Source organism: Malaclemys terrapin, chromosome 12, assembly GCF_027887155.1.
Source record: "Malaclemys terrapin pileata isolate rMalTer1 chromosome 12, rMalTer1.hap1, whole genome shotgun sequence".
Lineage (NCBI taxonomy): Eukaryota > Metazoa > Chordata > Testudines > Emydidae > Malaclemys > Malaclemys terrapin.
The window spans coordinates 2,640,996-2,656,392 of record NC_071516.1 but is presented as its reverse complement, the minus strand read 5'-3'; the positions used below and the strand labels follow the sequence as shown (position 1 = coordinate 2,656,392).

The following is a 15,397-nucleotide window of genomic DNA, read 5'->3' as shown; positions in this document are numbered from 1 at the left end:
TGGCTCTTTTGGGAGAATTGCTGCACTCCTGTTACTCTGGCTTCACAGTCAACGAATGTGAATCGGTAGAAAATGAATAGTGTGATTCTGTGACTGGCGGGAGCTTGGTCTCTGCTGTGACCACAACTGGCTCTGGTGGCGGTAGCTGCAGCTACGCAGCTATAGTGGAATGACTTTTCGTTATTACTTGGGCCTATGGTTTCACTTGGGACTGTTGTTTGCTCCTAGGTTTTTGGCACCAACGTGATGGTGACTGTTGCCAAATCGTTTGAGGCACCAATAAAACGTGAGTAGATCTTTCCTGCTTCCTGAGAGGACCTGTCCTGTCTCCTGCCCATCACCCTCACTGCCTGGGCTCTGTGCTCCACCTGACTCGTTTTACATTCTATTGTGCGTGCCCCTGTCCATGAGTGGATTCTTTCCTGGGCTCCCTCCCTCAGGGTTGTAATCCTACTCCTGCTTGCACTCTGCCCATGAGGAATTTGGATCCTCTCGCGGCCATTTGCTCGGTATAGGTCTTTTCGGCGTGTCCTGTCACTGGCACGCCATGAAGTACAATACACCTGCCAGGCAGGGTAGCATTGGATGTGGGCATTCAGGTCTCTGATGATGGGGCGGGAATATCTGCAGAGACCTGGCCCAGCCAGTGAAGGGGGTCAATACAAAGCCTTTAAGGTGGAAATCATGGGAACTCAGGGTCACCTCAGACGTGTGAAGTGAGTTTTTACAGCCACTGAACAAGGCAGGTGCATCAGACACGCGATCTGAAAGGCACCTGAAGCCATGGAATCTGCAGTATTCTGGGGTGTTGGTAGCCGCTCCCCAGTTCAGGCTACGTGGGGATTTGCATGTAAAGCTGGAATAGAATCATAGAATATCAGGGTTGGAAGAGACCTCAGGAGGTCATCTAGTCCAACCCCCTGCTCAAAGCAGGACCAATTCCCAACTAAATCATCCCAGCCAGGGCTTTGTCAAGTCAGGCCTTAAAAACCTCTAAGGATGGAGATTCCACCACCTCCCTAGGTAACCCATTCCAGTGCTTCACCACCCTCCTAGTGAAAAGGTTTTTCCTAATATCCAACCTAGACCTCCCCCACTGCAACTTGAGACCATTGCTCCTTGTTCCTCTTTGGAACCCCCCTTCAGGTAGTTGAAGGCTGCTATCATTCTCCCCCCCCCCCCCCCCACACTCTTCTCTTCTGCAGATTAAATAAGCCCAGTTCCCTCAGCCTCTCCTTGTAAGTCATGTGCCCCAGCCCCCTAATCATTTTCATTGCCTTCTGCTGGACTCTCTCCAATTTGTCCACATCCTTTCTATATTGGGGGGCCCAAAACTGGACGCAGTACTCCAGATGTAGCTCACCAGTGCTGAATAGAGGGGAATAATCACTTCCCTCGATCTGCTGGCAATGCTCCTACTAATGCAGCCCAATATGCTGTTAGCCTTCTTGGCAACAAGGACACACTGCTGGCTCATAGAATCCCTCTTAGTCTCCAGATTTGGCTTAGTAACTCTCCAGGGAACAATGGAATCTCCCAGCTAATCGTTCTAGAAAGTAAAGGAAACACTTTTGAACATCATAACGGCTATACTGGCTCAGACCAATGGTCCATCTAGCCCAGTATCCTATCTTTCGACAGTGGACAATGCCAGATGCTAAAGAGGGAGCGAACAGAACAGGGCAATTTATCGAGTGATCATCTCCTGTTGTCCAGCCCCAGCTTTTAGAAGTAAGAGGTTTAGAGACACTCAGAACATGGGTTGTATCCCTGACCATCTTGGCTAATAGCCATTGATGGACCCATCCTCCATGAATGTATCTAATTCCTTTTTGAACCCAGTAATACTTTGGCCTTCACTGTATCCCCTGGCAAGGAGTTCCACAGGTTGACTTTGTGTTATATGAAGAAGTACTTCCTCATGTATGTTTTAAACTTAATGCCTATTAATTTCACTGGGTGACCACAGGTTCTTGTGTTATGTGAATGAGTAACTAACACTTCCTTATTCACTTTCTCCACACCATTCAAGATTTTATAGACCTATATCATATCCCCCCCATCTCTTTTCCAAGATGAACAGTCCCAGTCTTTTTAATCTCTCCTCATATGGAAGCTGTTCCATACTCCTAATCATTTTTGTTGCCCCTTCTCCTTTTCCAGTTCGAATACATCTTTTTTGAGATGGGGTGACCAGAACTGCACGCAGTATTCAAGGTGTGGACATACCATGGATTTATATAGTGGCATGATATTTTCTGTCTTGTCTATCCCTTTCCTAATGGTTCCTAACATTGGTAGCTTTTTTGACTGCCACTGCACATTGAGCAGATGCTTTCAGAGAACTATCCACAATGACTCCAAGATCTTTCTTCTGTGGCAACAGTTAATTTAGAGCCCATCATTTTGTATGTATGGGATTGTTTTCCAATGTGCATGACTTTGTACTTATCAACATTGAATTTCATCTGCCATTTTCTTGCCTGGTCACCCGGTTTAGTGAGATCCCTTTGTAACTCTTCTCAGTCTGCTTTGGACTTCCCTATCTTGACTAGTTTTGTATTAGCTGCAAACTTTGCCATCTCCCAGTTTACCCCTTTTTCCAGATCATTTATGAATATGTTGAACATCACTGGTCCCAGTACAGATCCTTGGGCGGACCTGGCTATTTACCTCTCTCCTCTGTGAAAACTGACTATTTATTCCTACCCTTTGTTTCCTCTCTTTTAACCAGCTACTGGTCCATGAGGACCATCCCTCTTATCCCATGACCGCTTACTTTGCTTAAGAGCCTTTGGTGAGGGACCTTGTCAAAGGCTTCCTAAAGGTCCAAGTATACTATATCCCCTGGATCACCCTTTCCACAAGTTTGACCTGCTCAAAGAATTCGAATTGATTGAGGCAGGATTTTTCTTTACAAAAGCTGTGTTAACTCTTTCCCAACATATTGTGTTCATCTCTGTGTCTAATCATTCTGTTCTTTACTATAGTTGCAATCAATTTGCCTGGTATTGAAGTTAGACTCATCTGGTCTGTAATTGCCAGGATTGCTGCTGGAGCCTTTTTAAAAAAATAGGCGTGACATAAGCTATCCTCCAGACATCTGGTACAGAGGCTGATTTAAATAATACATTATGTACCACAATTAGTAGTTCTGCAGTTTCACCTTTGAATTATTTCAGAACTCTTGGGTGAATGCCATCTGGTCCTGGTGACTTATGACTGTTTAATTTATCAGTTTGTTCCAAAACCTCCTTTAGTGACACCCCCACCTGGGACAGTTCCTCAGATTTGTCACCTAAAAAGAATGGCTCACGTGGGGGAATCTCCCTCGCACCTTTGGCAGTGAAGACCGATGCAAAGGATTCATTTAGCTTCTCTGCAAAGGCCTTGGCTTCCTTGAGTGCTCCGTCAGTACTCTGATCGTCCACTGGCCCCACTGGTTGCTTGGCAGACTTATTGCCTCTGATGTACTTACAAAAATTTCCTGTTAGTTTGTCTCTCTCTTTTGCTAGTTGCTTTTCGAATTATTTTTTGGCCTGCCTAATTACGCTTGACTTGCCAGAGTTTACATTCCTTGCTATTTTCCTCAGTAAGATTAGACTTCCAGTTTTTAAAGGAGGTCTTTTTATTGTTTACCATGGTGGCGTGTTTTGGCTCTTACTGTTTTTTTGTTTTGTTTTTGTTTTCATTTATTTAGTTTTTGTTTTATATATTTTGAGCCTCTGTTACAGTATCTTTTAAACAGTTTCCATGCAGCTTGCAGGCATTTCACTCGTGTGACGGCTTTTTAATTTCCATCGAACTAGCCGGATCACTTTTGTGTAGTTCCTCTTTCGGAAGTGAAATGCTGCTGTGGTGGGTTTCTTTGGTGTTTTCCCCCCTCCAAAGATGTTCTGGTGCCTATTACTGAGCGGATCATGTGCGCTGCTTAAGACTAAATCAAGAATTGCCCCTCCCCTTGTGGGTTCCAGAACTAGTTGCTAGAAATTTTATCTCTGCATCCTGTCCTGAGGAGACGTGTTCCCAGTCAATGTGGGGGGAGCTGAAATCCCTGTTGTTGTTGGGGTTTCTGTTTTTGTAGCCTCTTGAATCTCCCTAGAGTCACCATCACCATCCTGGTCAGGTGGTCGGTACTATATTCCTACTGCTGTGCTCTTATTAGTCACGCAGGGAATGTCTGTAGTGAGTCTGTGGGACTGTTGGATTCATATCTGATTTTTACCATATTTGACTCTCTGCTTTCACATATAGTGAAAGAACCATACTGCCTGTTTCTTTGGGTTCCTTTAGCTAAACAGCCCACCCACTCCAGACAACCCTGCCATGCATTCCTGTCGTGTCACGGGCATGGGTCACTCTGAACTCTTGGCCCGCGGGGGCCTAGATAGCTATAGTCTGTTCATGATGCTCCATCCGCTGCCTTCTTTCCTGTCTCCCTGGCCCCTCCCACCATGTCACCCTAGATGGGACAGCTCAGCTTGTGAAGTGTCTTGAACTGAAACTATTGGCTCCTCTCCAGAGACGGCAGCTTCTGCAAACCACCTGAGCAGCCCTATTGGACTCCTCTCCAGCTGGGGGACCCAGAGCAGGATGCCTGGAGGCTTCCCACCTTCCTCTTTCTTTGCCCCCTCAATGTGATCTTCCCCCAAGTTGGCGCCACACAGCACTGCTGCCTGCGAGATGAGGGCAATCAAGACAGCTTCACCAAAGGAAGCTCTGAATGTCCTAATACCTCTGCTTCCCCAGCTCACCAGGAGGAGTCCAGCCTTCATGCACGGAAGAATTGCATGTAGAGGGGACATATGTCCCCCCATTCACCTGCTATGGGTGTTGTCTGGCAAGCATGGCATGTGAATGGGATTTGAATGATTTATCTCCTTGTTCCCTTGCTTTCCAGGGCCTGCAGGGGGGATATGCAGTAAGTTGATGCAGCTTTGTGGCAATAAGAATAGATTGACTTTGGAGCGCGTGCACACACACACACACACACTCACACACACACTTTATTCTTTAATATCAACCCAGATATTGTATTTATAGATTGAGTTTGGAGAGAAAACTCATATGAGAGTTTTCTCTCCAAACTCAATCTATAAATAAAATATCTGGGTTGGAAGGGACCTCAGGAGATCATCTAGTCCAACCTCCTGCTCAAAGCAGGACCAACCCCCAGACAGATTTTTGTCCCAGATCCCTAAGTGGCCCCCTCAAGGAGTGAACTCACAACCCTGGGTTTAGTTTAGTGCTCAAACCACTGAGCTATCCCTTCCCCTTCCCCTTTTTCCATTCCTGTACGTATGCACACCTGCTGCTAATCTCCAACCAAAGCAGCAGCTTGGGTTTGTGCTTTTATACTTGAGCTCTTCCCCTTTTTAATGCTCCCTCTCTGCTTTTCCAGTGGTTTTCCCCCAGGATCTGCTGGAGAAGGGGCTGGAGGCTGACAACTTTGCCATGTTGGGCCTTGGAGATGTTGTAATTCCAGGTAAAGATGAATGGATGGTGTTAATAGAACGTGTGTTACTCGACCAAGGATACAATTTTGGTCCCTGGACTCTGGCCTGGTGGGGCCTGGGTGTGGAGTGTACACTACAAATCCGGCTGAATGGCTACAGGTCAACCAGGGAATCCTCTGCATAAGAGCTGAATGAGGACAAGGTCTCGTGGTTCTGAAGTGGGGGGAGCCCAGAATGGAGGCTGTCAAAGGGAGATTGGAGAAGCCCTTGGCTTTTGGGGAGCCTGAGGCTGGGAGTAGGAAAGGGAGTAAGGAGAGGGGAAGGCATATGGGAAAGGTTGTAGAGGGAAGCCAGGTGTTGGCATTGGAGCTGTCATGATAGCTGTGGAGTTTGTTTGCCATGCTGATCTGCAGCAAGGCCATTGCCAGTCCTAGCGCCAGATGGCTCCGTTGTATGCATTGATATAGAGCCTGCTGCAGGCTCACAGCGTGGGGCTGCCGGAGACCTTCTCAAGTCAGCCGTGCTGGGAGCTGGGGCTGGCTGGCCTGGGCTGTGCTCCTTAGGAGCGCTGATGCAGGGATTTGCTGCCGCCCCCCTCTCAGGGTTTGGACTCTCAGGAGATCCCTTTCCCTCCCGACTGCTACCGTAGGCCCCTAGGGAAGGAACTGGTGGGAAGCATTTTAGACTGAAAAGTGTTCTCTGAAGGGGGGAGCTTCTGACAGCACAGCTAGTGGTGCTTGCAGATGTGCTGGGCCTGGTCTCGTAATCTAGCTCTAGTGTGCGGCCTGGTACGTTAGGGCCAGGGAAGTGTTCCTTAAGGAATGTGCTCGGGTGCTGCCCAGCATGGTGATGGAGACAGCAGCACTTGGTCACCAGTTTGAATTCCAGGCTAGGGACCACTTTTCTGAAAGGAAGAGGGGTGAGCATGTGGGTTTGGGTGCGTTCTCTCCTGTGGCTTGCTCTGCCCTGTACCCCAGCATAGTGCCCCTGTATTTTACTCCCCTGATCTCCAGTGCCTCTCCCTCCTGCCGTTTCCCTTTGCAGCGAGGGGTTGGGGTTGAGTGCTCTCAACCTGTCCAGACTCCTGTACCCCTTTCAGGAGTGGGACTTGTCTTGCGTACCCCCAAGTTACACCTCACTTAAAAACTACCTGCTTACAAAATCAGACATAAGAATACAAAAGTGGCCACAGCCACTATTACTGAACAATGGCTGATGTTCTCATTGTTACCATAGAATTATAAAATCAATTGGACTATAAATACTGTACTTAGATTTCCGTATATAGAGCAGTATAAACAAGTTATTGTATGAAATTTTAGTTTGTACTGACTTCGCTAGGGCTTTTTATGTAGCCAAGATGAGTTGACATACCCCCTGGAAAATCTCCGTGTACCCCCAGGGTACATGTGCCCTGGTTGAGAACCACTGCTTTACAATACCAAGGGAGTCAGGAATTGTTTTGCTAGAACTGAACCAATATTGAATTCAGCCACAAGGGGGTGCTGTGGTCCCAAATGTGCTTGTGGTTGTGGCCAGGTACAAAATCATCCCATCCCTGCATTCGGCACCAGCTGTCAGATAGGCGATCTTTCCATCCCCTTCTCTAACTCTGCGTTTCTGCCCCTCAGGGATCTTCATTGCTCTGCTGCTGCGTTTTGACATCAGGTGAGCTGTGCCTCTAGGAGCATGTCTACAGGACAGCTTTGTTTTGCACTGCATTTGTGTAAGTTGCCCCAGAGTGCTTTGCTGAACTAGAGGAGGAAGGCCAGGGTGGCCAGACGTCTCTCACTGAGCCTTGAGATGGGGAAGCTTTGACAGGAGGCCACGGGGTTAGTCTAGAAAGCAGAAGAACAAAGGAGAAGGCCACAATCGTTGTGACTGAAAAGAGCCTGGTGCTAGACAAGCCCAGAAAGATCAGGTCTGTGAGGACCAGGAAAGTCCATGGGCAGGGGGTGGTCACTTGTGATCTGGACCCTGAAATGACTGGGCCCTGTCACGTTGTTTGACCCTGGAAACTCTGCTGCGTTTGTGCATGTGAGAGCAGCATTCCGCACGGGCTGGGCCTGGAGGAAGAGCCAAGAGGAGACCGCTGTGGTGGAGCTGGGAGAAGTGGAGGTGAGGCAGCAATACTGGGGTGGTTGGGCACATGGAGACGGGGAAGAGGAGCGCTCAGGGTCACTGTTGCCGATGGTGTAGGCCAGTGAGAAGCTGTTGGGAGTGGTCCTGTTGCTCGCTCACACAAGAAGCACTTCTCCGGACATGTGACCGATTGTCTGTGCGCATTTGTTGCCAGGGCTGTGTTTTCCCATGTGTAGGGAAAGCAGGGCCTTCCCACACGGCGTTCGGCCTGCCTCTGGGACTCTAGTTCTCAGTGGTCACCTTGCGTCACTTGGAAGATGGGCAACTGAACATGCCTCCCTCAGGTTCCCACTCCTCCTCAAACGCTCCACTTGCCACATGGATCCGTGCAGGGCTGGAAGTGCTGCGGGTGTTTCTGCCTGCAGCTGCTGCCCCGGCCTGACCTGTAGTAAAACAGCTGCCCAGCCGGGGAATAGGTGCAGGGTGATACAGGGATATGATTGCTCTCTTTAAATATATCAGAGGGATAAATACCAGGGAGGGAGAGGAATTATTTCAGCTCAGTACTAATGTGGACACAAGAACGAATGGCTATAAACTGGCGGTGGGGAAGTTTAGGCTTGAAATTAGACGAAGGTTTCTAACCATCAGAGGGGTGAAGTTCTGGAACAGCCTTCCGAGGGAAACCGTGGGGGCGAAAGACCTCTCTGGCTTAAAGATTAAGCTTGATAAGTTTATGGAGGGAATGGTATGATGGGATAACGTGATTTTAGTAAATTAATAAACAGCGTGCCATCACTGGTAAATAGTATCAATGGTCAATGAGGGTCTGGCTGGAGAATCTTGCCTGCATGCTCGGGGTTCTACTGATCGCCATATTTGGGGTCGGGAAGGAATTTTCCTCCAGGGTAGATTGGCAGAGGCCCTGGAGGTTTTTCGCCTTCCTCTGCAGCATGGGGCGGGGGTCGCTAGCTGGAGGATTCTCTGCGACTTGAAGTCCTTAAATCACAGGATTTGGGGACTTCAACAGCTGAGTCAAGGGAAAGGGGGTGGGTCAGCTTTTGTGGCCTGCATCATGCAGGAGGTCAGACTAGATGATCATACTGGTCCCTTCTGACCTTAAAGTCTGAGTCTATGAGCTGCTCCCTTGGTGGAGGGCTTCTCACTGCAGCTTCCTCGCTCATGTTAATGGGGTAAGACTGCAGGGCACTTTGTGTTTTTATTGGGTAAGGACTGGGGGTTCCAGGATCCTTCCAGAGACCTCGTGTCATGGTAGCCTCCCCTCCAGGACTGGACTGTGCTCTCACCAGATCCTCTCTGCACCACTCCGAGCACGGGCAGAAGGGCTGTTCAGGAGTAATGGTGCCGCCGGTCTCTGCCAGCCTGGATGTCAGTCTCCTGTGTGGATGTGTTGCCACTAGATTGCTAGGCAGCTGCAGATCTGTCCTGATAAAGCTCGCAAATCCCATAAGCTGGAGTGGTTTGGGGCACATGTTAATTCTGCTCTTTTCCCTCCCCTGTAGTTTAAAGAAGAACACTCACACGTACTTCTACACCAGCTTTGTGGCATACATCTTTGGACTGGGCCTGACCATCTTCATCATGCACATCTTCAAACATGCCCAGGTAAGCTTGCTGTCCAACTGGCCTCGCCTCACGCTATCAAAGGAGCTGCAAAACTGCAGTTTTGGCCACAAGCTCTCCCTGTGTTGGTGCAGTGAGGATCTGTAAGACATGCCTTCCACTGCACAGTTTGCAGTCCCTGGCCATCAAGGGCGGCGAATCCCCTGTCTTCTGTGCCCTGCCCATTACCGCTCTGCCTCAGGCAGCCAAGTGCAGCAGCAGGTTGGGGAAGCTTGGTCAGAACTTGCGTTACAATCAGGGGGACAGTGCTGCTTTGGGGGCAGAGAATAGACTGTATCTCTGAGCTGAGATTGTGTGGTGACCACCCTGAGAGGCTAGACACAGCCGCTCCGCTTTGCCTTTTCATATTGGGGGTGCGTGCTTCGTAACAGAGTGGAGCACCTGGCTGAGGAGAGACTGCATTAAATGCAAAGGTTACTAGGGCCTGCCCCTCAGAGTGCTATCTGTTCACTGCTGCTAGCACAGCAGAGCCTCATGCATCTGCAAAACTCTGCTAAGATCCTCCTGCAGGGTGTGTCCTGCCAGGGGTGACGCAGGAGGCAGCCAGGCCAGCAGGGTTTTCAGCTCCCGGGTGAAGTGTGCATTGATGAATTGTCTCCGATTATAAATTGGGCAAACTGGCTCTGGGATTCCCAGGCACTAAAGGTGGAGCCTGCTGTGGGCATCTCTGAGTATAACTGCACTTTCCTGTCTTCTGGAGGAGGGGGGTGGTTCTGCCTGGCCTTGCGACTCCATCACATCAGTGGGGAGCTCTGCTTGTGCGCTGAGAACCGCCTGCTCCTTAGTAACGGGGAGTATCGGCATGTTCTCCTGGGCTCGTCTCTGGATCGCAAGAGCAGGTGCAAGCGCAGCAGAAATATCCGGCTAGTTTCAATGCTTCCCAGCTGCCCCCTGCAGGGGAGGGAGGAATGAACAAGATGTGGAAACTATGGGCGAGCGTGGCAGCCGCTGTGCCCTCAGCACATAACTCCGTTAGCCTGGTGCAGTGGGGTGGTCAGTACTTGGGGATTCTCCGCTCCTCCTCCAGGGCCGTATCCCCAGATCATTAGTCCCCATCCAGGTGGGTGCTAGACAAGCAGACGGGACCTTGGCTATCAGAAAGTCAGCACCTGTAAAGTGTCACCTGCCCCTTCCTGGAAGTGCTCTGCGCTGGGAGTGCTGGGCCAGAGTGTGGGACTTCTGGTCACGTTCTTACCTGGGCGTCAGGATATGTTGAGACTCGATGCTTACAGATTTCTGGAGCATAAAGGAAAGATCTGACACTGAGCCCTAGCCCTGAGCCGTGCCCAGCGTTCCCTCATGTGTGACTTAGTCCATAATCTGGGGACTGAGACCAGCCGTGAACCTGAGACGAGCCAGTCCCGTTCCTCCCCAAGGGCCTCTGCTGAAGGCTGTGTTGGTTTTTCCGGCTGTTGGATGCAGTAATTGCCTCAGTTTTTCCTCCCCCTCAGCCAGCCCTGCTGTATCTGGTCCCTGCCTGCATTGGGTTCCCTCTCCTCGTGGCCTTGGTGAAGGGAGAAGTAACCGAAATGTTCAGGTAAGTCCGCCTCTGGCACGGCTCCCTAGCCAGCAGTGCTGGGAGTGCCTGAAATGTGCAGGTGTTCCCATGCTGGGGCGCAGGCAAACGGACGAGTGCATCTGGGCATGCTGTGGGCGCGTGGGCGTGTGTACGGGTGGAGGGAGCGAATCTGTGTTCATACACGTCTCCCTGGAGCGTTCCTCCTCTAGCCCGGTCCCTACCCTCCTCCTGGGTAGCTGTGTGGGAGCGCCAGGGCTGGAACACAGGTGAGGCCTCTGGTATCGCTCTGCACCGTGAACTCTGACTCACTCTTCCGATGAGCTGGAGTGAAGTCAGAGGGTGGGCCAGCACACCTGGCTCGTCAGCACCCAGTGCCCGCTGGGGGAAGGGAGCAGAGCCAGGCCAGCCGTGGAGCCTGGAGAGGTAATGGCATGCTTCATCATCACGGGTGCCACCAGGCCAGTTTAATCATCCAGGTCCTAGCTATGTAGCCATCTTCTCTGTGCTACTCCCGCCCCTGGCTCTGCAGAGGGGGCGCTTCTAGCCCTGCTGGCCAGCAACTGGAGGCGCCCTTCAGTCTGGCTCCAGCACCTTCTGGCTGGCCTGTCCCAGCCATGGGGGTCCTGCACCCTCCCAGCCACAATGGAGCCCTGTAAGTTCCTCCCCAGAGCTGGCGTCCTTCTCACGTGTCACGGGAGAACTTGGACAGTCCATGGCACATGGAAACGCGAGCTCCTTGCATTGTGGCCTCTGTCTGCTCAGAGGGGGCCTGCGGCTCCAGGTCTGGCAGCTGGCCTGAACCCACTGGACTGACACACAATTGGTCAGAAATTAATGGGGGCAAAAGTGTGGTAAAGTAAAGGGGCAAATTGTCATTCACCTGCTGGATGCCAGTGGAACCAGTCTTTCCCTCCCCATCTCCTAGCCCAGGGAATTCTTCTGTGCGTCTTCCCCACTGTGGCTCTTCGCTGGGACTTCTCCCCTTTTCCCAGTCCCTTCAGCACCTGCCTGCTCTTTGATGTTTGCTTCTGACAGTCGCTGCTGCAGGCACTGTGTGTTCTGGCTTCATCCTTCCTGTGCACCTGGTATCCTGCAGCCACTTTTCACACACGCCTGTGACTCACCAGCCTGCTGCAGCATCCCCTCCCGTGCTAGAGATGGCTCTGGTGAGAGACAAGCTGCTTGCACACGCAGTATTTGAGCAAGGAGCTCGTGGACTCGTGTGGCAGAGCGAGAAGGGTTAATGTTCCGGAGCGCTGGGCCGGCATGGACGCCGCGTATAGCTCTTACCCCGGTGTGACTCTCAATTGTTAGCGAGCCCCCCTTAGAACTAACTTGCTAGGAAAGAGCGATACCCTCCTAGCATCTTGGAGGCGGACGCAGCATTCTGCATCTCCGGGAGTCGGCTGTCTTGCAGAGAGCGCGGGGGTTGGATGTCTTAGGAAGGTTTCTGGGGTCCAGCATCTCTTGAAACTGCTCCAGTATTTGGAGGAGGAAATGGAACTTGATAGAGCTCATGTGCCTGGAGGGACGGAAGCCTCCCCACCCTAGGAATTCCACCAGGTGTAGGATCCTAGGTTGCTTTGATGCAGCCTGTGTTCCTGTGAGCGCTGAAAGTCTGTGATTTGAGATGGGGAGCTGCTCCATGCGTCTCCATCAGCCACCTGTGCTTCTGGCAGCACACCTCAGTCTGAGGATGGGCCCGGGCTCTCGGCCCGCAGTCCCTTGCGGTTTCCAGTGTGTATTGAACGCGGAGACGTGGCTCTGCTCTGAGGAGCTTACGGGTTTTGGACGGCACCAGGTGCCCAAACAGTAGAATTGCTGCTCAGTGCAGCGGGATTTTCAATGGCCGGGCAGTTGTAAACACACTGCTGGGCTTCACAGAACCAGTGCCCTAAGAGGAGGGGGGCGGTGCTGTGCCTGGCTACGGAGGGGATTGGCGAGGCAGCCAGGAAGACATGGGAGAAGAAGCCGGGGGAACAGTTAGCTATATGGGGTCGGGAGGGGGGGTGGAATGCAGGCTGGAGCAGAGCTAGGTGGCACCCAACTTGGAGCGAACTCTCTGGGGTTCGTGTCCCTGCAGAGCCCTCTTAGGCAGGTCCCCAACCTCCCATCTCCCTTTGTGCTTTGAATTAATCCCAGGAAATCCGATAGCGAGTGCAGCAGCCGGCCTAGACCTGTATGGAAGAGCTTTTGCATGCACTGGTCTGCTGCCTCTCAAAGGCCTCTGGGCCTGGCCCTACCCTGTGTGCACTTCTGTGCATTGGTGCCCAATTCTATTCTCCTGCTGAGCTCTGTCCATTTGCTCTCCGTGGTCACACTGCAGATACGGCCATGCCATAGACCTCGGCCCCTCATGCCTCGTACAGCTGCACTCGTGTAGGCTCGCGCCCCCCGGGCTCTCATACAGTACCCAACCGCCCAGCTCATCCCAGTGCTGGGGCCGGAAGTGCGGGTTACGAGACAGCAAGCAGGCTTTGCAGGGCGGAGTGTTTGCAGACCTATCACTCAAAGCAATTCTTATTCCTTTCTTTCTCTTTCCCTTCTATTCCATTCCTCCCTGTCCCCTTCCTGCTTCCTGTCTTTCCTGCAGCTATGAATCCTCTGCTGAAATCTTGCCACACACACCAAGACTTACCCACTTCCCAACCGTGTCGGGTTCTCCGGCCAGCCTTGCCGATTCCATGCAGCAGAAACTGTCCTGTCCCCGCCGACGCCGGCAGCAAAGCCCCAGCGCCATGTAGCAATCGCATCTGATGCCCTTTCTTTGTCTGTCTCTGTCTGGCCAGGTAGGGTCTCTCCAGTTCTGTCAAACTCCTTCCCAGCTCCACGGTGTCTGGCTTGTGCTGTGGCCATCTGCCTCGCTGCAATGGGCTGGTCTCACTCTTTCCGCCTTTGAGCTGGTGCCCCTCCCCTGATGGCATCCTGGGTCCCCACACTAAGTGCCAGAGCACCTTCAGGCCACCTGCTTGCCCAGTCTGAACCAGCTCGTGAGCCCAATGCAAGGGATCAAGTGCCTGGTGTCGTTAGTTCAGAGGTGTCCAAGGCGTGGGTGGCAGCATTGCACGTGTTCAGCTCTCCACCGTCTGCCTGAAGGCCTTGCTACCAGGTTCTCTGGTGCCCCAGGGAACCAATCCCTGAACGGCCCCTGCAGACGCTCCTCCCTTCATACAGCCAGAGCCAGCCACCCGAAAGAAGAAGCCCAAATCTGCCTTACTGAATAGCCTGCCCCCGGCTGCTGGCTTAGCTGAGGTCACTTGTCCCAGGCACACGTGCTCTTCGCAGCCTGGCCCGTCTGGCCTGGTGAAAAGGCCAATGCCACGTTGTACAGAGGGGCAGTGTCGAAGGGCAATGCTTTTATTCAGGATGTCCGAATGTTCTGCGTGGCGCTGGGAGCCAGCGCTATCCGATCCATGTACCACCTACACAAGCCAGGGCTGCCTTGAGCTGAATTCTCAGTCCCTTGACCGAGAGCGGGTGTCCATCGGCGGGCGTGCTCACTGGGCCGACTGGAGCATGTTAGTGTATCTGCGTGTGCGCCTTGCTGCCCTGGCGAAATCCTCTCTTCTCGGTTTGGAATGTATATTTGGGGAGGGGAGGGAGGGAGGTACGACAGTGCATCTTACGTTGTCTTCAGGATGGCCGTTGTCAGCCTCCCCTGTCCCAGTGACTTCAGCTGAATCCACTGTCCGGCGCTGTAACACAGCAGTGACCGTGGGAGCTGTTCTCCCCACCTGCGTGGAGTGTGTACAGCCCAGTGATCTGCACTGCTAGGGGCGGGCTGGAAAGCTCCGCTCTCTGTGCAGCTGGCCGACAGTGCTAGTGCCCTTGGTCCTGATCCACACCGTCCCCACCCGCTGACTTTCCTAAGAAGTGCAGCTGCTTAACTCCCAACGTCCTCTCCTTCTCTTGCCCTCAGCTATGAGGAGAATTCCACGCCAAAGGAGGAGCCTGGGGACTCCAAAGACGCAAGGATGGAAACGGATAAAAAAGAGAAGTGACCTTGCACGCCTGGGCCAGGATGGGCGTGTCGGGGCCAGGCTGGGATCCAGGCCCCATCGCAAGGGATAAAGATAAAGACCAATTGTGTATCAGCATCGTTGTGTGTGCGTGTGTGTGTCGGGATGGGAGAATCTCTGTCTGAAGTCTTTCTGCCATCCCGACGTTCCACCTGGGGCCTGTGTGTGTGTGTGTCGGGATGGGAGAATCTCTGTCTGAAGTCTTTCTGCCATCCCGACGTTCCACCTGGGGCCTGTGTGTGTGTGTGTCGGGATGGGAGAATCTCTGTCTGAAGTCTTTCTGCCATCCCGACGTTCCACCTGGGGCCTGTCCACGGCCACGCAGCGCTTTGGGCAGCTGCGCTCCCTTCTTTTATTTCATTTTTTGGTCATCTCCTAAATGGGTAGAAAAAAGGGGAGGGGGAAAACCAAGGGGCTGGTTTTTAAATTTTGTATTGTGGATTCGCTTTCTCTCATATTAAACCATCTCGAAGGATGGAGGAGCTGTCTGGGTCTGATCCTTGCTGTTAAGTGGGTGAGGGAGCTCACCTCTCCCTTTGGGCCCCAGCGGGGACGACACTCGTTACCCCCGGGCAGCGGATCGGGGGTCGCCTGGCCCCTGCTCTGGGGGCAGTCCTGCCTGGAGTGTGTTGAGTGCAGATGAGGTTCAAGCTAAAAAGTGACCTCCAGCATCACTG

General features: G+C 52.2%; 1 protein-coding gene across 2 annotated transcripts in view; it reads left to right on the top strand.

Annotated features, from left to right (window-relative positions):
* Positions 1-15,197, top strand: part of HM13 (histocompatibility minor 13) — a 29,350-nt gene extending 14,153 nt beyond the window's left edge. The window contains exons 7-13 of one of the 2 annotated variants that reach the window (XM_054045764.1): positions 229-286; positions 5,402-5,485; positions 7,088-7,124; positions 9,062-9,164; positions 10,634-10,719; positions 13,295-13,490; positions 14,621-14,709. In XM_054045764.1, coding sequence (XP_053901739.1) covers positions 229-286; positions 5,402-5,485; positions 7,088-7,124; positions 9,062-9,164; positions 10,634-10,719; positions 13,295-13,445 — 519 coding nt within the window. In that variant the 3' untranslated portion in view covers positions 13,446-13,490; positions 14,621-14,709. Of the gene's footprint in view, positions 1-228; positions 287-5,401; positions 5,486-7,087; positions 7,125-9,061; positions 9,165-10,633; positions 10,720-13,294; positions 13,491-14,620 lie in introns of both variants that reach the window. The other variant, XM_054045765.1, reaches the window with a different exon arrangement.
* The last annotated feature ends 200 nt before the right edge of the window (positions 15,198-15,397 follow it).